The sequence below is a fragment of the Phalacrocorax aristotelis genome, chromosome 1 (genome assembly GCF_949628215.1).
Source record: "Phalacrocorax aristotelis chromosome 1, bGulAri2.1, whole genome shotgun sequence".
Classification (NCBI taxonomy): Eukaryota; Metazoa; Chordata; class Aves; order Suliformes; family Phalacrocoracidae; genus Phalacrocorax; species Phalacrocorax aristotelis.
In genome coordinates, this window is record NC_134276.1 from 157,376,083 (window position 1) to 157,398,200 (window position 22,118).

At 42.2% G+C, this 22,118-nt stretch overlaps 1 protein-coding gene across 2 annotated transcripts in view; it reads left to right on the forward strand.

Annotated features, from left to right (window-relative positions):
* STAB2 (stabilin 2) overlaps positions 1–22,118 on the forward strand; it is an 89,147-nt gene that overhangs the window by 41,875 nt on the left and 25,154 nt on the right. For both annotated transcript variants that reach the window (XM_075075020.1, XM_075075029.1), the window contains 17 exons: positions 963–1,010; positions 3,407–3,543; positions 3,888–4,002; positions 4,947–5,024; positions 5,200–5,292; positions 5,404–5,511; positions 8,287–8,418; positions 9,506–9,631; positions 11,034–11,090; positions 12,271–12,366; positions 12,724–12,919; positions 13,463–13,558; positions 14,546–14,591; positions 16,085–16,161; positions 17,323–17,448; positions 17,992–18,065; positions 19,838–19,909. In XM_075075020.1, coding sequence (XP_074931121.1) covers positions 963–1,010; positions 3,407–3,543; positions 3,888–4,002; positions 4,947–5,024; positions 5,200–5,292; positions 5,404–5,511; positions 8,287–8,418; positions 9,506–9,631; positions 11,034–11,090; positions 12,271–12,366; positions 12,724–12,919; positions 13,463–13,558; positions 14,546–14,591; positions 16,085–16,161; positions 17,323–17,448; positions 17,992–18,065; positions 19,838–19,909 — 1,677 coding nt within the window. The remainder of the gene's footprint in view (positions 1–962; positions 1,011–3,406; positions 3,544–3,887; positions 4,003–4,946; positions 5,025–5,199; positions 5,293–5,403; positions 5,512–8,286; positions 8,419–9,505; positions 9,632–11,033; positions 11,091–12,270; positions 12,367–12,723; positions 12,920–13,462; positions 13,559–14,545; positions 14,592–16,084; positions 16,162–17,322; positions 17,449–17,991; positions 18,066–19,837; positions 19,910–22,118) is intronic.

Genomic DNA, 22,118 nt, shown 5'->3' on the forward strand with positions numbered 1-22,118 from the left:
GGACTTACGGCAAAGTTCTCACATGGATTCTTAACCAGAGAGATAGCAAAGCCATTGTAAACAGTTAGAAAAATGTGATGCCCACCAGTGCTATCTGCAGACACTGTTCCTGCTGGAGGCTCTTGCCTGGAACAAAAATGATCTGTTGTATTTAAAAACATAGCTTGGAAAAGGGCCTAAGGGATCCAAGAATATTTCTTGAAGACAAATTGAAAAATGCCAGCCCTGGAGGCCTAATGTGCAGAAGTGCTAAGCACTCACCTCCCAGCTGGGAGCAGTGAGCACCCAGCTCTTACAAAGTTCTGCCTTGAGGTCTCTCTCAGTGGAAATGGTCAATTTATCATGTTAAAACAAACCATGCTGACCAGCAGGCAAATAAATCCAGAACAAGTAAATTGGTTAAATGAATGCACATTTAACATTGTATGAAAAATGAAAGTCAGCTGTCCCAGCCATTGGCAATAATCTTACATGGCTCTTAGCACTATCTGCTGTCCCTGCTCATACCATCATCCATCTCTGTTCAAAGTACTGTGGCAGAATAAAGGTTCTCCACTTGCAGGATGATATGTAAGATGCAGTACAAATACTAAGCAATACAACATACCTTTTTTCAACTAATTTTGCACTGAAGAAGAAATTTAGGTTTACATTCCCAGAAAATTAACACTTAGCCTGAGGTCAGTACACATTACGTACCGAGGTCAGGCACACCCAATACACCTAAGCAATAGATGGCCTGATTTTCAAAGAGTTGGTAACTCACAATTCCCATTACCAGAAAGTATCAGTACTAGAAAAACATTAATGTCCTCCCTTTTCACAGACACTGAAAAACTCCTCCTCCATGACACATCTGCCAGACCAGACACAGCAAGTTACACACAGGCTACAGCACAAGTACTTTGGGACACCTAATTATAGCCTGTATACTCATTCTCTCTCTTTCTCTTTCTAATCAGGAGTTATCTACTCTGTCAGAAGCAGCTGCATTTAACCAATGGGTTAATGTAAGTAGCCTTCATGGTTGATTTTTTTAGAATGTTCAAGTTTGCAGAAATACATGAGCCTTTTAGCCTTTAGAAATAGAACCTTACAGCAATATTCCCATCACACAGCAGAGCCCCACGCTCTGGAGAGGCATCAGAGTACCTCTCCCACTGGTCACGGTGAGGCTGATCATCTGGTTCCCTATTTCTGCCTGAAAACCAAATTCTGATCCCAAATTCAAGCAAATGAGGAAGCTTCACAAGCAGAAGAGAAGGTTACAAGCCCATTCTCTGAGGCAGGGGGCTACATAAGCCATGACTCACCCTGTGCATAAATACCCCATGATCCAGATGACCAGCCACAGGGTACAAGCGGAGCCTGAATACGTGCCCAAGTGGCTCCTTCCAACTTCCCTCATGCAATAAAATTACAAGTAAGTGAAGAGGGAGGACAATGCCTTACCCTTCCCATTTTCACTGAGCCCTATGCGAGGAAAATGCAGCCGTATGGCAAGTCAGCGAGCTGCTGCCACAGCAAGCAAGGAGGGAAAAACTCAGTCTGTGTGGGCTTTACTGAGGTGCAGGAAATGAAGGGAAATTAGCTTGTTTGGCTTCAGATTAGGGAGGAAACACCAATTTAGATGGAAAAAAACTTCTAGATAGATTGATTGTCACTGTCTACTTTTTATTTTCACAAGTATCATCTATTACTAGAGCAGCAGTAACATTAGAGGTCCTACCCCACTGTGGTTGGTTGGCACTGTGTGAATAAAGATCAAAACAAGTTTCTCCCATAAAGAGCTTAAAACCTAAATATAAGAAGTGTATAGCAAATACATGGCAAACAGAAAGGAAAAGGGATATGTTAATGAATAGCATCAGAAGCAGAAGTCGCAGCATATTAGCTGCTTTCATGTTTTTCAAAGTTAGACAGCTCGGGGATCATTCAAGCATGCAACTGCAGCAGGGACTTCAGAGAGCCGCTTAAAAGAGGCCAGTGTGGCTAATTTAAATCAGTTATCTGCCTGGCCCTGGGCTTAGACTACAGCACTGGACACTGTAAAGAGAAACTAATGAAGTTAAAGAAATGAGCACAATAGGAAAGGCTGTTCACCTGCTAATATGCTCTTTAGATAATGAAGCAGGGGCGGGGGGATGGAATCAGGGAGCAAGTTCTGTATAATCTACTGAAACAGCAATGTGGAAATTTCTGCTATTCTTCAGAGAAATTGTATCCCTTAAATTAAATAATGGTAGCTACAAATTTGAGCAAAGTAGGGAAGTATATCCATCCGTGGGGTTTTAAACTTCATACTTGAGCAGGAATGTGATGTTAACCACTTTCCATAACCAAATATTTTTCTTGCTGGGCAGGAAGGGTGTGAAAGGGAAGTGTGTTGCTATTTCTGTGTTTAAATATTTGGAACATGACAGTGATGATGGCTAGAAAGAAAGATGATCTTAACAGAGACAAAATTCCCAGCTATTTAAGGGAGACAATTCCCTTCTTGTCTTAAAACCCAGTATGGGTATTGAAGGACTATCCAAAACAAGCCAGCTTCCAGGCAGCATACAAGGTGCAAAAAGGTAGAAACCAAGCTCATATTGCTCCCTCAAGTTTTGCAGTATCAAAAATGGCAAGTTGTAGAACCTGTAAAAAGTTTGGAGAACCACATCTTCAGCAAGATCAAATTCAAATCTTTAGCTCTCCTTTTTCTACCCCACAAAAAAATCCATGCAACTGGAAGAACCCTCTCCAGTAAAGGCTCTCTCCACCCTTAAGGCAGATATAAACATATGGAAGACGTCCATGCATACTACAGAGCCCACATCCCCTGTCTAAAATTAGAGCTGTCAGCAGCCAGCCCCACTGCAGTGCTAGTGGGCACAGATATCCCTTGGACATCTTGAAAAATCCCAGCTATGTTAAATAGCCTTATGCCAAATGGGAACATTGTGTCATGTGGGTTTCTTATTTCATGGTTCATTATCCTTCTATTAAATAGCATGGAATGCTCTGTAAGAGCAGGTTACCTGAAGTTATCAGTAACCAGTAGTATTTATCGCCATGATTTTTTTTGGTTTTTTCACATTCATGTGCATAGAACAGAATCCATGAGACAGACTAACTTTTGTGGGAGGTAACTTATGTGTTTCATAACACAAAACAACTCTGACCTAAACATTCCTTCTGCCCTTTAAATGCTGGCAATCTATTCTGCAAAAAATAGACACTCATTAACCATTTTTGTACAGCTCTAAATACTTTTGTCCAAGTCATTGCTTGGTATAATAGGTTTTCCTCTCCAGGCTGGTCACAAAGCACGTCACATGCTCCATCTTGCTAAAAAGTCACTGACTGCTATTTATAGATCATCCTCAGGATGAATCATTTTATGCTTTTTACTTTCATGCAGGAGGCTGAGATAAACTCAGTGTTGTCCACCACCTCCAACCTAACTGTCCTTGTGCCTTCTCTTCAAGCAATTGAAAACATGGATGAAGATGAGAAAGCCTTTTGGATATCAAAGAGTAACATCCCAACTCTACTGAAGTACGTTAACAGTTTGGCGTTTGGGGGTTTTTTAATGAATTGCTTTCCATTCCAAACAAGACTTTGGTCTGAAGCCTCTAAAGCAAGACAGCTCTTAGGTTTTTAAGGGAAGGACATAGGATTCCCCTTTTAGTTACGTTGGTACAAATCTCTGTAGCAACTCCACTGAAAACAAAGACGTGATTTGTATTACATCAGAAATGTTTAAAGGCCAAGCTAAGATCAGAACTAGGTATTGTACAAAAAATTCCTGCTTTAAACCACAGTTTTAGACACACTAACCATATTTATCTGAAAAAAAATTAGAAAATACAAAATCTTCAAATCCAGTTAATTTCCTTTAGGTATCATGTATTGACAGGAGCTTACAGCTTTGCTGATTTCCAGAATTTATCGTCCTCTGACATGCTGCCAACATCCCTACAGAGCAACTTCCTACGCTTGTCCAAAGAAAATGGGGTGAGATGAGCTGCAAACCTCTGTTGTATCATACACCAAACCCTGACCATCACTGCCACTGGCTTTCTTGTCTTGCAAAAACCACACAGATATTATGTACCTATATTTAAAAAAAAAAAGACTGTGTCATAAAATTAAAGGAATAGATCAATTATATTGGGCCCTCTGGGAGAAGCATTAACTTGATTTTCTCCACCACTTTACCTAGCTGAAATTTGTCAACAATATTATTTATTCCTAATGTCCCAGTAGCTGCTGCAAATGCTGGACAGTCTCATAGCCAAACGGAAGGCAGTCCCTGAACTAATTTAAGATGAAGAGCATCAAGGAAACCCAATGACTTATTTTAGGGACCTGGGAAGGTATGAGGAAGCAGTGATACTACGCACATGTATGCATGTGCAACCTGATAGTCCCAAACCACCCAATGGTATTTTTAATGGTAAATAACTCCAACTGAGAGCCCTTCCGCCTCAGCTTTTTTTTTACTACTCCATGTTCTGAGGAGGATTTTCTGGAAATCCATATGGCACATTTAACCTCTTCGTCCCCATTAAGGGATGGAAAAGTTCCCTTTGCCTCCCTTCCCCAAGGAAAAAATGATTAATGGGGTCCTTCAAAGCTGCACAGACACAGGAGGGCGTGAATCAGCACAGGAGCTCATCCTGCCATGGGGTGGAGGTGAGCACACCTACCCTGAGTAAATACCCCAGTGTGAGCGACCCCATGGATTTGCTGGTCTGCATGTGGTGAGCACCACTGAGTCCCAAAGTCACCTATCCTGCACACAGTTCCCTGAGGGTGGGTGCACACTGGCATGAGTGGGGCTGTGGTGGAGCCCCAGGCAAGGTTTTGGGAAGGTGTGGAAATCCACAGCACGAACTGCCAGGAACACACTGCCACTGCGATGCAAAAGCAAACCCTTTCTCCTTTCCTTCTTTCAGAACCTCACCCTTGAGGGTGCTCACATCGTGGCTGGCGACATCGCATCCACAAACGGGATCATACATGTCATTGATAAGGTATACGGCCACATAGGGAGGATTTGTTCCTCTGCACCACGAGCAGTGGAAAATAATTAGCAACTCTTGGAAAAAGGTTTCTCACAGAACAGCATTTCATCCTGCATCTGATCCTTTCAGCTGCTACCACAGCACGTGCACATGCGCTGACACGGGATATCTGCTCTCTTTTCAGGTTCTGACCCCCCTCCGCAGCACCGTCATGCCGAGGCTGCTGGCCCGCCTAGAGCAAATGCCTGATTACTCCATTTTCAGGGGCTACATTATTGTAAGCTTTCACATCCTTTTAAGAATAGAAGCGGTTCTCTGTTTTGTTTGCATTTGGACTGGTATCAGACTATTAGTGGTCATTCTGATTTGTCTTTGTGTTTCACAACAGCAATACAGCCTGGCAAATGAAATAGAAGCTGCAAACACCTACACAGTCTTTGCCCCCAACAATGATGCCATAGAAAATTACCTGAGGGATAAAAAGTCTGTTAATCTGGTACGTATTACTCACAAGACTTGCCTTAACAGCTCAGTATAGTATCTCATCTCAGTTTCAAGTGGATGGATTGAGAGGACACAGAAATAGGAAGAGGGATTTTTTTTTTCTAGAAATCCATTAAGTTTGGGTTTGTTTTTAGCACCAGAAGAGGCAAGGAGGGATGGATCCAGCTTTCCAGCTTTATTTTCCTGGCTTGCTAGAACCACCTAGCTATTTGGTCTGGGTTTTGTCCTTCTGTAGGTTAAAACCATGCTGATAATATCCAAGACATTTCATCAGTAGACTTTTTTTTTTTTGCAAAGAACATCAGTACAGGAATGACCAGGAATAACACTGAAATGCATTTCCTATGTGAACAAGCCTAGTCCCCTGTCATCACTGGCAACCCCATCATCAATAATCCCACAAAATATTTTGACTTTTCCTTAAAACTACCCAGATGCTTGCCCTGCCACTCCTGCAGGAATGCTATTGCCCAGCTACTTTCCACAGACCATTTATAACCCCAGTCTACAAGCGCTGCTGGCCAGTCCTAGGGCTAAGAAAAAAATTCTGGAATTTTCCTGTCTAGAAAAATTTCCTCAGGCAAACCCCATTGCTGCTGCCTACTCCCAGGAGCCCCACACCAGGCTCATGCCTGACCTGGCCTCCAGCTCCTCCCACCAGCATGGACACGTCCTTCCCACCTCCCCTGCCAACCTCAGTCCTTAGGCCCAGAACTAGTCTATATTATTTTGACAACACACCTCTGGCCAGTTTAGATCCCTTTATTCTTACTCCAGGAATATGCTTTAGCTGAAACAACTTTCTCTCTCTGGCATTTGTGCCCTGATATATTTACAAGGCCAAACAGCCTTCTCAATCCCGTCAGTCTCCTCCCAAGATAAACTATCAATTTTTTGCGTCATCTCAGCCCCTTTCTTTGCATTTGCTCCAGTTTGAAACAGCTTTATCAAACGCACATATGAAGAGCCACACCTTGCAGACGAAGTTTCACCCATGACTTGCTCAATAACATTATACTTCCCTGCCTCTTCCATAAATATTTACCCTGCTGCACTCTGTCCTTACTTCCATGGTCTCCATTTACAGGCAGGAAGCTGAGGAGCACAGGGTTCAAATGACTTGTCCCAAAACATTTACCACCAACCAGCAGATGCAGGACAGCAAAAGTCCTGGCGGCTGCCTCACTGGAAGAATTCACACATGATCAAGCTATGTCTGCTCAAATGATTTTTGAACACTATTTTAGTTAGTTTCATACACGACATCATCATTTCCGCATGACTGTAAGAGGCATTTATAGCAAACTTGGAGAGACACATAGGTAGCTTTAAGAGATCGATCCCGTTATATTCAGGTTACGCACACACAGAAATCCTTTTCACTTTCAATACTTACCAATGTTTCTTCTGTCTTTCTTCCATCCTCCCAACCTTACCTCATATGGCAATCTGACAAAGAAAATTGGAAAACAACCATGAGGTTAAGCCTGCCTAAGCCTTATCCTCTTCATGAAACACCTTGGGAGAACTCTGCTGCAAAGAAGAGAGCTTGGCATAGAGAAGAGACCCCATTTCTTGGCCTTGCTGGAAGCAAGGTTTTGTTCTCACTCTGCTGGTGATTAAAGGCAGAAATGGAGGTGCATGAGAGTTAACTTTTCCTCCAAAGCATCCAACTCAGGAAGATTAAATAGGGTTGGACTTTGATGGAGGCCTATACCTTAGTAGATTAGCTCTATCTTAATTCCCACCTTCTTGTCTGCAAATAATTAGTTGTCAAATTTGTGGAAAACAAAGCAGAATGAGTCCCACCCTGTAAGATGTAAAGACCATTACTTCACTATGTGGGCAAAGCCAGGCAACATCACAAATCTTGCAACATGGGGTTGTTTCATTCTTTCACACACTTTTGACGGAGCTGAAGAGCGGGGAGCAGTGTGGATGTTCAGAACAAAGGAACAGCAGGCAATGGGATTTCCCACAAGCACCTTTTATTGCAAAGACATACAGCTGCAGAAGCACTACACATGTTGGCCAGGCAGCTCCTAAACCCTCTAAATGCCCCAGCTTCTCTCACATCTGCAAATCTCTCACAAATACATCCCTCCTCCAAGTCAGGGAGTCCCCTGCTTCAGAACAAGATGCAGAAGCCTTGGGAAGCCCTCACAAAATTTTGATGTACAGAGAATAATTTTACCACATCAATAAAAAAATTAATACGCTCTCTCAATAATGCATAGAAAACTTTCCAATTAACAGGTATGGGTCTAGCACTTTATTGACTGAAGATGACCTTAAAGATTTTTAAAAAAACCCAAACCTATAAATTGCTGTAAATATTAATCTATAGATTATTCAGGCATTCCCAAAGGAGGAAGGAACATGTATGGGGAAGATTTTAAAAGTATTCGTGAACATGCAACTTTTGATGTCAAAGAAACTCATGAAGTTCAGAGTCCTAAAAAATCATTGGACTAACTTTTCCCTGAATCTGTCAGCCAGCCCTATACACAGAAGGAGACACTACCAAGCACAAGAAAACCTTTGTCCTGCCAGGTCAATAGCCTTCCATCCCCCATGTCAATAAAAGTTTCATTGTGACAGGAATGTAGACACTCCACAGTAAGATATATGAAATAACCTGCCACCTGGAGAAGACTCTCCTTAAATTCAGGCAATTTATATTTGGCTTATACCCTGTGGGAGGAGCTAGCCCAAAGAATTTTCCATGCTTTGTTACGTAACTCTGAATGTAATCATGTGTTTGCAGGATGAAGGCCAAATCCGCTATCACATTGTGCTGGATGAGAAGCTCCTGAAGAACAACATGCACAATGGCATGCACAGGGAGACCATGCTGGGGTTCTCCTACCAAGTTGGTTTCTTCCTCCACAATGGCCAGGTACTGCTGTCTGCACTTGCTCGGAGAAACCTGTTTCCTGCTTTTTACAAATCCAGCTTCAACTTTAAAACTAACATGTGGTCGAAAAGAGCTGCGCACCCCACATTAGTTTCTGGGACTTCATAGCACAAAATATGTCACTCCAACGCAATGTCTCTCTCAGACCTGCTTAATTCAAAGTCATCCTTGAAGGGATCTTTGATTGAATTTGATTTCAGTTACCCTGTTCTCATTTAGCATTGCATTTTAGAAACTGCTGTGGTGGATGTGCATCTCAAGCAGCTATAAGCCGACATCACAAAGCAGTCATTAATGTGAATTCCAAGAGCTATTAGAATCCTGCCTTGAATTATAAAACATTAATTCTACTTTCTGTGGATTTACTCCACTTTCAATCCTGAGAGCTTGAAGCACTTGGCAATAAATATGAATTGCCTTTCATCGCCACTCATGGGAAAATCGGGCACAGCAAGGTTAGGCACCACACCCAATTCTGTGGCACAGCTGGGAAGGGAACTTGGGCCTCCTCCTCCTCTGTCGCAGAGCTCCCTCTGGGCATAGGCAAGGGAGGGCAGAAAGCTTCTCGCCAAAGCAGTTTCAGCCCTGCTGTTTGCTCTGCCCACAGCAGAGCCTTGGAAGAAACATCTGCTTGTGGGTCTGCTGTTGGTGAGGGCACAACAGGATTGTGGGGTAGCAGTGAGACGATGAAAGTCCTCCTTGAAACAAAAGATGTTGGGAGGACTTCCCTGAAGGCCATCATCCCCCACAGACAGAAAATTCAGCTCTTGGTTTGCTTTAGGGTCCTTCTTCAACACCTTTACACCCCTCAGTGGAAAAAGCTGCTCTGCCAAATCCTATTGCTAAGAAACTTCACCAGGCTGCATGTCATCTCATGCCCTCCAGTCTGGTGAAGCTCTTAAATGCAGCAAAACTGGGTTGTGAGCAAGTGCTTGACGTTAACAACGTTCTTTGGTTTTCCTGAAGAGAGGCTTTTACATTGCTCCTTCTTTCACCCACTGTTGCTACAGTTACCATAAAACTACCAAATAGCTCTGCTGCTTTCTAACGGATTGCATTTCTTTTTTAGCTGTTCATAAATGATGCACCTATAAGCTATACAAATGTTGCAACAGACAAAGGAATTATTCATGGTTTGGGAAAAGTCCTGGAAATCCAGAAGAATAGATGTGATATCAATAATACCGTGATCACTGTAAGTGGTTCTGTTCACATAGATGTTTAAAGGCCCATCAGAGAGATCTATAGCCAAACACAGCTAAAATGTACAGGACATGTGACTTTGTATATCCCAGTAAGGAATGCATGCATTTTCCAGAAAAGAAATTCCTACCAGAGTTTTAGCATCTATTAAGACTGCTTTGATCCTGCAATTAGTGAACTGACAATCTAGATAAAATATAATTAGAGTAGCACAGGAATACGACATTCCTAAGCTTTAATTTTCAGAAAATAACAGTAATGCATTATTCTAATGCATCTTCATAGCCAGGGCACTTGTTTATAAAGTAAACAAGTGAAAAAAAGACCCTGGAAAATAAAATGTTGTTAGAAAGGAAAAATGTTTCTTGTAATTCCAGGTGCAGATTAGTCCTGCACATACACGTGAATTCCTCCTGCCCTCCGAGTAAAGCATTCTCCCTCTTTTGTTCCTTCCACATATGAAATACAAATGAGTTTGCATTCCTTTAAATAGGATGTGGTTTCCTCAATCTGGCAGAGAAAGGTTCCCTTTGTCTTTTCTACCACTAAGTCAAAAAGGACAGCAAACAGACGGGTACCTCCCTTTTTTATGGAGCATGCAATGAACCAGACAAGGAAGACAAAGTGAGATTTGTCCTTCAGTTAAAGCAAACTTAACAGGCATGAACTTTGCAGCTTAATTCTTTTCCTTGGGATACAGTCCCATATCTGAGTGTATATCACTCAAGGCTTTCCCCCAGCTTTGCTCTGTCAGGTACTAACCAGGCTTCGCACATAGTCTTTGGTTTTCCAATGGAAAATTATTTTCCCTGCTATGTTCAAATGCAGCAACATACATAAATATCCATTTAAGCCTTACTAAAACTTAGCACATACTTAGCTAGACAGGAATAATATTAAACATTGCATATGAGGTACAACATGTACCTAAGCATTTTGCAGAAAACGACCTTACATGTGCAAATGAGTCACACACATATCGCATAGGATGTATACACCATATGAGTTTTCCATTTCCAAGCTGCTATTGCCCCTGTGCCACAGGCAAACTATGTCCAAGCTCAGGATTTGCCTTTTATTGTGCTTTCAATGGGGAGGCCTTTGAGAAGCGTTGCTTTAGAAGAGCAAAACAAAATATCCAGATCTTTCCTTCTCCTTCCCCTTGGGAGAAGGCTTCCCATGGGGTGTCCCTACAGACACACTCGTAGGGATGTTATTCCCTGCAGAGCAGTTCTTCCTTGCTACCCTAGCCACCTTTGCCACAGGGATTGTCCTGACTATGTACCCTCAGAGCTAGTTTTAGAAATATAGCTGGAAATCATGCATTTTCTATTAAATAACCTGCCTGCAGCTCTATACAGTCTGTTAACTACCTCCCATTTGTGTTGCTTAAGGAAAAGTGCAGAATTTGTTCACAGCCATCAAGTTGTCCCCCAGGAACAAGAGAAATAGTAAGTATTTTTTCATTAATGTTAATTTATTTTTTTAATCAAAACTGAGCATAGATGCATTCAATCCTGTTTTTAATATAATGGCCTCAGCTTCAGCAAAAGTTACTGTAGTTACTTCAGCCTTCTACACACATTGCTTACAGTCAATAGATTCCATCCACCCTGGGATCAAGGTAACAGTTTAAAGATAGTTTTATCTTGAAAGAACAGTTTCTAATATGCATTAGGACAACTGAAGCCTCCTCAAACTGCAAAGGTTACCTCTACCATGCAAAACTGAGCGAGTTGAACATGGTCTGGAGTATGCTTGCTACAGGAGGAATTAAAGAAGCAGCTTTTAGCCCTTCAAGTCAGAGCAAAATCAACCTGTCCCCAGCAATATGCTGTGAGTTATAGTCACAAGGAGACTTGGAGACTATAAAGACTTTGGGTGCCCAGGTCCAATGCATGAGAACTGCACATATTTAGCAGGTCCCTGTCAACCACAATAAGGCCTAGAGTTTCTTGGCATCTAAATTCCTCTGGGAAAGCCCCTCTGTTGCGATTATATAAGCATATTTTCCTTTATACTTTTTACATTTTTAATTAATTATGCCAGTAATAAGATTCCAAAGCAGATCAAGTCCCATCCACCCCATTAAAGTAATTGGCTGAAGTGTCCATGAGTAAAACTCAAAAACAATATTTCTTGGAATGAGCAGCTGCATGGAGGCTTACCTCAATCTCCTAGCAAGTGTAGAAAGAGACCAGCAAGTCTTCTTCTGCAAACAATCTTTCCCAACTGTATCCAGATCTTCAAGATAAAGTTTCAACAACTGTTTTTGTAGAACTTTGTCTCTCAGTTTTCCAAGAGGAATTAGGAAGAACAGGAAATGTGTCAGAAAAAAAAATAAATGTTTGTCAGACTTCAGAAAAAAATTCCGTTCAATTCTGAGCAAAGGCAGTATTAGACACATCTTTAAAATGCCACAGGGCACTGAGTTAAATTGATCATATGTTCGCTAGCAAAAAGCATTTAGCTAATGCATTTTTATTTCTAAAAGTATCTCCTTCACTTTCATTGTGAATGTGTGAGTCAGTGCACAGCATGCATAAAGTTAATGTCCCATTTTTTAAAACATTTGAAAGTCAGTGATCAATATTACTCAGAAGTGGAGCCATTTCTCCAATATTTGTTCAGGCAGGGGAGAAGAAATACTGCATCCTCTCAGAAAACAACATGAGAATGTACACTATCCAGATTGGGTGCCAGCCAAAGTGTGCTAAAACCATCATTGTAAGTATACAGTTTCTGCTATGGTAAAAGCCAGGAACCCCCATCCCTGAACTTCACCCTCCTTGTAACCTCCACTAAACACAAGCAGCATGTCAAGGCTAGCAATCCTGTCCACATTTCCCCAGGGTGGTGGAGGGCCCTTGGGTCCCACCAAGGACTTGGGGCAGCAGCCTGAGCCCCGGCACAGTAAGTAGTGTGGCCAGAGACCAGCAGAGCTGAAACGCTGCTAAAAATCCAGATCTATAGTTCACCTCCACCCAGCAGCAGTCCCAAGAGATGATACCCACTGGCCACACGCTTGCTGCCATGCTTGCTACCCTGATCCTGACCCTCAGCATAGCATTTCTTGGTTTCCAGACCAGGGAGTGCTGCGCAGGTTTCTTCGGGCAGCAGTGCCAGCCCTGCCCAGGGAAAGCAGGGAGCGCCTGCTTCGGAAACGGCATCTGCCTGGATGGCATCAATGGCACAGGCACCTGCGAGTGCGGAGAGGGGTTTGTTGGCACAGCCTGCGAAAGCTGCATCGAAGGCAAATACGGCCGCAACTGTGATCAAGGTACTGAGCATCCCTGAACCACACAGGCACCTTTGCTAGTCTTCTCAGATGATAAAACCTTCCCCTTAGATCTTCTAACCATGTCCATTCTAGACCCGGGAAAGGTACATCACTTTCAGGGTAACAGGCCAGTCTTAGAAACATCATTAACCCCTTTTCTTTCCCCATTATGGTATTTTCTCTCCAATCCCTTGTTTGGAGACAGTGCCTCCTGCTCCAGAACACTACAGGTTTAGAACAGTATCCGGCGAGAATAATCCTCTTTAGCACTGCTTTTTCACCAATGCTTTCTCCTTAAAATACAGTTTCAGCCCCTTTATTTGGGAACAGAGGAAAGATGAGCATATTATGAATTTAGATTTATTCTGCAGGAAGAAGCCAATAGGCACAAGCCAAAGCATTTCTCGAAATAGCCTAGAGCATAAGGTTCCATCAGCAGAAGCTATCTGGGCCATCTTCTTGCCCTTCCTTCCCCTCGCTGCCTTGCTGCGCACGCTGGTACCCTGCCCAGGGACAGTGGTTTCCTCCTATCTCTCCCTGCAGTATGTGCTTGTGTCCACGGGAAATGCAGCAGCGGGATCAATGGGGACGGCTCCTGTGAATGCGACGTTGGCTGGAGAGGAGTGATGTGTGAGACCGGTGAGTGTCCCCTCCATTTTTTTCTGGGGAGAGAAGTGAGCATTTCATGAAATGCCAGAACTACAGCTGTGATCAGATCCCAGTGCAGGAGGTCCAAGCGCACTATCAGATACCCAGCAGCTTCCCACATACAGTGAAATACAGGTGATACTCATGTGCTATGGCAATTAATTACCATATTAATAGAGAGCCAACTGAGATACTGCTCATGAGACTTAAATGCCTTACTTAGCTAATTCTCTAACTGTATCACCCTGTATCTGTCCCAAAAGAATATCCCATTTGTTAAGGCTATATATTTTGCAGAGTTACCTAGCACAATTTGATCCTCTGATCAAAAGCCCCTAAGGTGCTCCAATAAGTTGATTTCACTACACAACACTGGATATTAAATTATGTTCTTGCTAATACAATAAAAATTAATTAGCAAATAAATCATTTTGTGTTGCTTTAATACAGCTTCTCTATCCAATAAAATTATATTTGTTAGACATAATTAAAATATATTACATAACTATTTCAGAACTCTACATATAATAGCATAAAATAAAAAAATAAGCACATTAATAATAGCATTCAATATCTTTTTAAAATTTGCTTAGGGAAAAAAATAGTAATGAAATTATCTTTATAGTTAAAGACTTGCTCCTGTTGCTGTATCTGACCAAATTTCAGTTCCTTTGGAACACCTACACTTATATAATTTAACTAATAATGTGCAAAACTCACCAAATACAAATAAATTACAATGGGTGAAATGCTTTCCTGACTTACGTTAACATGCCTCTTCCTCACAACTAAATTGAAGTGGAACCCATTGATCTATACAGATGGAGTCTCTATATAGACTAAGAGAGTGGTTGTCTGGTGCAGAACTCATAACAGACTCCAGCTCTGCATGGCGGAGCAAAAGACTGGGAAACTAGAAGGATGTTGAACCAAAAAGTTCTGATCCCTGATTCTTTTAGTTTTTTTTTTCTCTTGCAGAAATCAAAGATGATGCATGTGACGCCTCGTGCCATACCAGTGCTAAGTATGCATGAAATCCACTTATTTGGGGGAGCGGGGATAAATTGAGGATCTCTTGCAAGCAAAAAGCATAGTCCACCTTGTTCTTTACAAAGACTTCTCAGCAGCATAGATAACACTCATGTTTTCCACCACAGAGATAAAGGGTGATGTTAATGTAATGTATTCAGTGATTAGGCCAAAAAGTTTAAAATGTGCATGTTAAAAAGGGAAATAAATGAGATTTGTGGGGAGGAAAAAAACCCACCCTTGAGACATCCTACCATGCAGTATACAAAGAAATGGAGCCTGCAGCACTAAAGAGAACAAGAGGGCAGGGCAAGGCTGATCATAAAGGTGGATTTCTGAGGAGGACTTTATCTGTCCCTCTTATTTCCCCATCTGCCACCACACATATAACTGAGATACGGCATTGGCACTAGGGACTTCACAAGAGAGAGCTGTATTTGAGAAGAAATAGCTCTCCTCTTCACATCAAAGCAAAAAAAGAAAAAAAGTGCTTTTGGTGGTCCAGCACCAGTATCGGGACACTAACCAGTTTTCAAAGGAGCCAGTCACCCCCACTAAGCCATTTACTAAAGTCCACCCACCCGCCATGACTGACCCGACAGCAAGATTTACATTACCCAAGACATTTAAAGAATGAGAAAAGGTGGCTGGAAAGACTCCTCATTTTCAGACACGGGTCTTCTGTGGGAGCAGAGAAACCAGAGGGTTAATACCCCTTTTACCCAAATGCAGATCATTCTCTGTGAACTGCAGCTCACAGCAGTGATGTTTTACCAGGCTTTATTGGCAAAACTCTGCTCTCAGATTTGCTATGGGGGATCCCACACATGCTGGCATCAAAACTGTGTTTCTGACAGGAGAAGCAGGCTGTTCTTCACTTGAGCCTTATTCATCCACTACCGTACCCCTGTAGGTACAAGGGTAGGTGCAGGCATGGCAGGAGTAGGGGGGAAGGATGGGATTGTGCGGACTGTTTTGTGACGTTGTCCCTGGGTGACACCAGGGAGCAATCATTGTATTATATAGATCTCATGGGGCAGTAAACCCACACTTGTATACAGAAGGCCAGATTGTCCAAAAAAAACCAGACTTGAACCCAGGGGACTCAGACACCTTGCTCCCACCCCTGTGCATTAGTTCTGTTGCATCCCTCAATAAACTGCGTGCACACAAAAATTTGTACACAGTTTTTTGGTCAGCAGGCATGCAACTTCTGGAGTTTTAAGAGAAAATAGGACACTTGGTGACCAAAGCATGCATTTTCAATAGTTAAAATAATGCATCCAACATACACTTGGAAAGCTTGGTCTGACTAGGTTCATTTTTATGGTTGTAACCACATCATACCACATGGTTAAATGCCTTGTTATTTCTATGTGAAGTTACCTTCAGAACAATGCACAGAAACAAGGGCTGTACAGAAGACCTGAATACTTTTTTCCTTTTTTTTTTTTTATGTATGTCATCTCCCTCCTTTTACTTCTTCAGCTGCCTTCTCCTGTCAAATGGCACAGCCTATTGCAAGTGTGCAGCTGGGTTTGAGGGGAATGGGACGTTCTGCACAGGCAAGTGGACTTTGTTTCTTCCCTTTTGAAAAAAAAATATGTTTGAAGCACTCTCTGGTCATGGTGGAGCTGCTGAGAGATGAGCACTTCCCTATGCACCAGTTAGAAAATAGGAATCGCTGCCAGTTTGCTCAAAACAAATAAGAGCCCAACAGGTGCAGATTCATAGCAAACAAAGGGCTCAAAGTCTCCAAGTTGCGAGGCATTGTGCTGAGGGAGACCAGAGAAAAGGGAACATGCCATGCACAACCCAGGCCCCATTGTTTGCAGAGCAATGAAACCTGGATTATGACTTTTACTCCTTTTCCCAACAAAGCCCGGCAAAGAGAGGCCAGTTCAGGGTACAATAGCACTTCCAGCTATTGGAAGCTGTAAAACCCTACCATTTCCTCAGCTTTCTGGACTTGCACAGATTTCTGGGATGGTAAAATCAACTTCTTTAGACCAGAGAGATCTTAGAGACACGCAGAAAGGGGCCACAGCAACTTATCCTAGATGTCCCTCCAAAGAGCCTGGGATGTTCAGACTTATAAAATAGACTGCTTCTGGCTACAGTAATTGTAATTAATTTTACAGCTGTTTTATTTAACCTTGAACTGGTTAAAGTACTAATTCCCTTGGGAACAGAAGTATATTTATCTACTTACAATGGCTGGCAGGGTCCTAATCCAGGACTTTAGCACTTGTACTCTGACTGCTTTCATTTTCTCTTCTGGCACAAATCAACTAAACCCATTTTAATCTACTGGTGGGAAAATCCCCATGTGCAGAAAGAGCTGGGTGACAGAGTGGCTCTGCATTCACCCTTATTCCCCTGTACAGGATTCCCAGGCAAAACCAGTTACAGGACAAGTCATCTCCCCAGTCTGGCTGTTACAGCTTGGGTGGAATGGGCAGGATCAGAAGATAGGAAGTTACTGAAAGTCAGTCCTGGATGAATTCTTATCATTCAGACTAGAAGCATCTTCTCAGCTTTCCCTTTTGTAATCAACAAGATTTATTAAATATCTGGCACTATTGAAATCTACGGCCTCTTAAATCAGAAAGGTTATGTGTTCAGAAAATGTTAGCAATTCCCTTTAAAATATAGAGACAACTCAACCTGAAAAGCAAAAAGCCATTAAGCACATTGTTCTAATCTGGGTTGTTGTCACTGTTCAGCTATTGATGCTTGCAAGATCAGCAATGGTGGCTGTTCTGCCAAAGCAGAGTGCAGAAGAACGACACCTGGCAATAGAGTGTGCGTCTGCAATGCTGGGTACACCGGAGATGGAGTAGTCTGCATTGGTAAGCATTTGCAATGTCTCATATATCACAAGGAGGAAAATGACAGGAGTGAGTTTTCTTGTAGATGGAAGATCCTTTTTCAACTATGACGCAGTAGTGCAGTTTCCTGATGCTATAGACCCTGATGTCAAAGGCATCTCTACGTGCCATGTGGTTGATGCTACTTGATAAACCATGCAACTACAGCAGTGTGGTCTGACACCAAAGCTTATTTTAAAAGATCTACCTCTCAACAAGAACAGCCCCATCTTCTGCATCTTGATAGACTCGCACTTCTCTGACCATTGCAAACTTAAAGACTTTTAGACACTGCTGTACCATACCTCCCCAGGTACGGTTTTAGAAATGCTAATGGCAGGGTTTTAGCCTTCATCAAGACAACTCTAAGACCTAGACTGAGGTATTAAGTATCTAAGGGAATGAGTTTCATTGATTCATAGTTGTCATAAATCTGCATTCCTAGTATGCTTTACTTCAAATTCTCCCTTCTTGGGTTTCAGAAGTCACTCTCTTTTTTTATTACACGGTTTCTGTCTTATAAAGAAATCAACCCTTGTCTGGAGAACAATGGTGGATGTGATAGAAATGCAGAATGCACACAGACTGGACCCAATCAAGTGAGTAGTTTTTCTACACTGACAAGTAAGACTAGCCAACTGTTCACATTTGGGTAAAGAAAGATTTCCCCATCTCAACTTTGTTTTTAATTGGAAAAGTGGATTTCATAACAAAAATCCTGAAAAGTATATGCTTCCCTCAAAAAGGTATTTGAGGGGGAGTGTGAACAAACATGAAAAAATTAATTTCAGTAAAAGAAATCCAAAACAGCAGAAGAAAGCAGTATTTTACTGTTTCAAGTGGTTGTTTTTCTCCTTTGAGAGGTTTATATGTGAAAACATGTCAGTTTGAAAGTATTGCCAGATAATCTTTCTTTTATTGTTATAGAAACTGTCCATAGGAAAAAAATTCATTTCAGACTAGCCCTTCTCCCAGCATAGCTCAAATGTATTCACAAGGAAACAAAACAGGCCAAATCACAGTTCTCATATAGGGGTTACAGCATACCAGCATCCACTCACTCCTCTGCTGTTCTGCATCTCCCATGCAGAAGTACCACATACTTCCCTTAGAAAAAGTATAAAAGGACAAGGGAGGAAAGGAGAAACAAACTGTCCCAGGCAATCAAGTGACACAAATTAGTGTTTCTATTTTTATAACTGTATGCAGCACTTTGTATCATCCCCCTATAGTTTCATATTGGCAGGACTGTAAACCTCCAGCAAGCACTGCACAACAGTGCTTCTTCAGGAGCAATGCAGGAAACAGTGGCCAGGAGTCAGAGGCCACCTCCTGCCTTCCAGTTGTCCAGGGACAGGAGGGACAATAAACCCATCAGCCCTTTTTGCCAGTACCAATCAATTAACTCCTTGCCTTGACTGTCGTTTGCAAGTCATGACATTTCTGGTGAGAGCATAGAGCCACTTAAATACTTTTCCATCCCTCTAGACAAGACAGGTGATGGCTATTTTCTTCCATAAATCCTCATTGTGGATAGAAGTAGTAGCTACAACGTGATTATTTATACTTCCTTACCTATGGGAGTATAGTTAACATCGGAGCAATAATAATCTCCACTACAAAATCCCATTGCAGCAGAACTGAATTTATAGGACAGAAATGAGTCTGCTTTCTGTAGGGCTTTCAGTTATGCAGATACAGAAAACACTGCTATTACACTGCCTATCAGTTTTATTTCTGCTGCCAACACCTCCTTGAATTTTCTATCTCCTACATGCTAAATGTGAATCCTAAATTGAAAACCATTAAGCAGTGAATTGGAGGGGAAGACAAGTAATTTCTCTGCAGCCATGTTAATTTTTCATCATAGTGATAACTGCAAGTGCAAAACAGAGTAATCATGATGTAAGTGTCAAATGCATTACCACTGCATGGGAAGCTGTCAGTAACATCAGGACAAGTGCTTTTTGAAGATATGTTTAATCACTTAAATTAAAAAAAAACCAACCACAGGGGAAGGGAAGACAAGAGAGGGGAACACCAGCCTATGCAAATAAAATGAGGGAAACAAATTAGTGGTTTAGCCCATTTTCCCAGCAAGATGAATGTGTGCAGGTGTCATAGGGGTCATTACAAATGACCAGGACAGCAGAGGAGAGACAAGAGATGGATAGGCAGAGAAGGGGCAGATAGAGCCTCTTGGAAATTGTTATTCCTCAGTCTATGGTTGCTCATGCTGGCTAAGAAACTGCTGCAGGAGAGATGATGTACAGCATATCACTATGAAATCTGGAAAAAAAGTAAATTAATGTAAGTGTGCGGAAAAAAGGCAAACATCTTTCCATGTATGTTTTCTGTTTTTGCTTTGCAGGCAGTATGTAATTGCTTGAAGGGATACTCTGGAGATGGTAAAAGATGCACATACATCACTCTGTGTTCACAAGTAAGTGTCTATTTAAGGAAAGTAAGGTCTTGTTCTAATGGTTACACTTTTGGGCTTTGTATGCATTCAAAGCTAAGTCAGGTGGGTAGATCTGGGACCTTCTAGGCCCAGAATCCACTTATGTTAACTAATTTTTAAACGTGCTTAGTTCAGTACACTCTTTAGTGCTGTCACTGATTTAGAAACTACACATGCATTCAGGGCTCTTCCCGGACATAACACAAGTGAGGTCCTGAGCTCATCACTGAGTCTTAAAAACAAAAAAAAACCCCACAGAACACTTCAGATCTAGAGACACAGTCTAGAAACAGACTATCAGAAACTAGTCTGTAGTGGTAAAATGCAAGTTGTCTTCTCAGCAGTTTTTTTTTGTCATTGCTAGAATTCATATAAAAAGCTACCATCTAAATTTGTGTTTGGGACCCAGAGGATTTGACAACATTTCAGTTACTATGGGAAAAAAATACAGCTTCTAAGCAAGACAGTTAAAGAGCTTGGTTCATTATTATGTGTGATAGTATCATTGGACATTATACCATGATAAAAGGGACAAGTGTCACCTATTGCATATTACCTGTAATTTAAAAAAAAAAAAATCAGAGGTTCAGGTTGTTGATGCTCAGGGGACAGTTCTAGCTGTTCTAGGAGCCAGGTGATTGGGAAACAAAGAGAATAGCCTACAGTAGATCAAACCCCCTATTTATTTTCAATATTATCCTGTCATTAATGCCTCTGGTGTGATTTGGAATCAAATCTGTGCAGCCTGAACATGAGAAGTGATCGAGTGTCAGCATACACATCCTCTTCTCAGTCTGAAATTTTTATAGCCAAATCAAAGTATCAAGTCCTCACACTGCTGGCTCATTGCCAGTGAAGTCCATGTTGGGGCAATCCAGGCTCAGGGGCCTGGGTGTGCCTGGGCTCCCTGGCATAGACGTTTCCAGCGGAGGTCCCAGCCTGCAGGCTTACCCAGGGCACAGCTCCCATGGGGCAAAGAACAGAGCCCTGCAGCCCCTACGGCCACATGTAGGCTGCATTCCAAGTGCATCCCTGTGGATGCATCATACAGGATAGGAATGCTGCAGACTGCAGTAGAGGCAGGTTAGTGAACAGTGAAACAGGAGATGGGGGAGAAGAATGGAAACCTCTCTTGATGGGGAGGTTAAAAGAAAAAAAATGAAACAAAAAGAAATAAAAAGCATTTTCCACAGAAATCATTTCCCTCTACAACACAAAACACAGGGTTTCCCGTGGCATTCCTCATCTGTCTGTCACTTATCACTGCAGGCTGAGAATTAGCCACGTTCTTTTCGCACGAACTAGCTCACACACTGCAAGCCACGTGTTTGCAAGCAACATGGTATTCTGCACCAGCCGCATTGCTCTGCTTCTTGGCAAGCTGCAGCAGGGACATATCCACTCTCCCATGCACGTTAATCCTTTGTGCTCCACACACAGTGACAATAATTCTCACCCTCCCAGCCTGGCCTATCAGCAGAGTTTCTCTGACCTTGAAAGGCTGCAGAGATGAAAGAGCAAGGGCAAAACAGAAGCTGGAGGAAGGGAGCTCAAAGTTATAAGCCACTGCTTTCTATATTTTGGATGCTTTTGCTTTTTCCTATGCCTTGTTCCAGCAACTCTGCTTCCACTTGACTAATTATGCCAGGCTAATTATATATTAAAAAAAGATAGTCTTGAGAAGCATCAAGGTCAGACCAGAGGTTAATCTGGCTTCACCATGGCCAAACTTCTCTGCAACACCGCTTCACAGGAAGCTATGATAAATCCAAGATTGCCAACAGTTCACCTAAAGCTAGCCAAATAAATAGCAAGTGCACCCAAACCCACTACTTACAGCCAGTACTCACTATGGCCTGTCAAGTCAGGCCCCACTGGTAGATCCCAAAGGAGCTTATGCTCCCACTCATGGCCCATGGGAAAGGATCCCCAAGATGACCAGCAGGGGAAAGGACACCATGAAACAAGCACAAGGAAAGACAAATAAGATGGCTTCTCAGTTTTTCCTGATTTGTTCTCAAGTCCAAGATAGAAATGTATTTGCAAACTGAGGCGATAACTGGGCAGAGCTCTGGACCCCAGCATACTGCTTCTGGATGAGGAACATCTTCCCTTAGCACAGAGAGCTTCCTGGAGCAGGTGGCCAGGTGAGGTGCATCTACTGCTCCAAGCCGTAGGTCACACTGGTGGT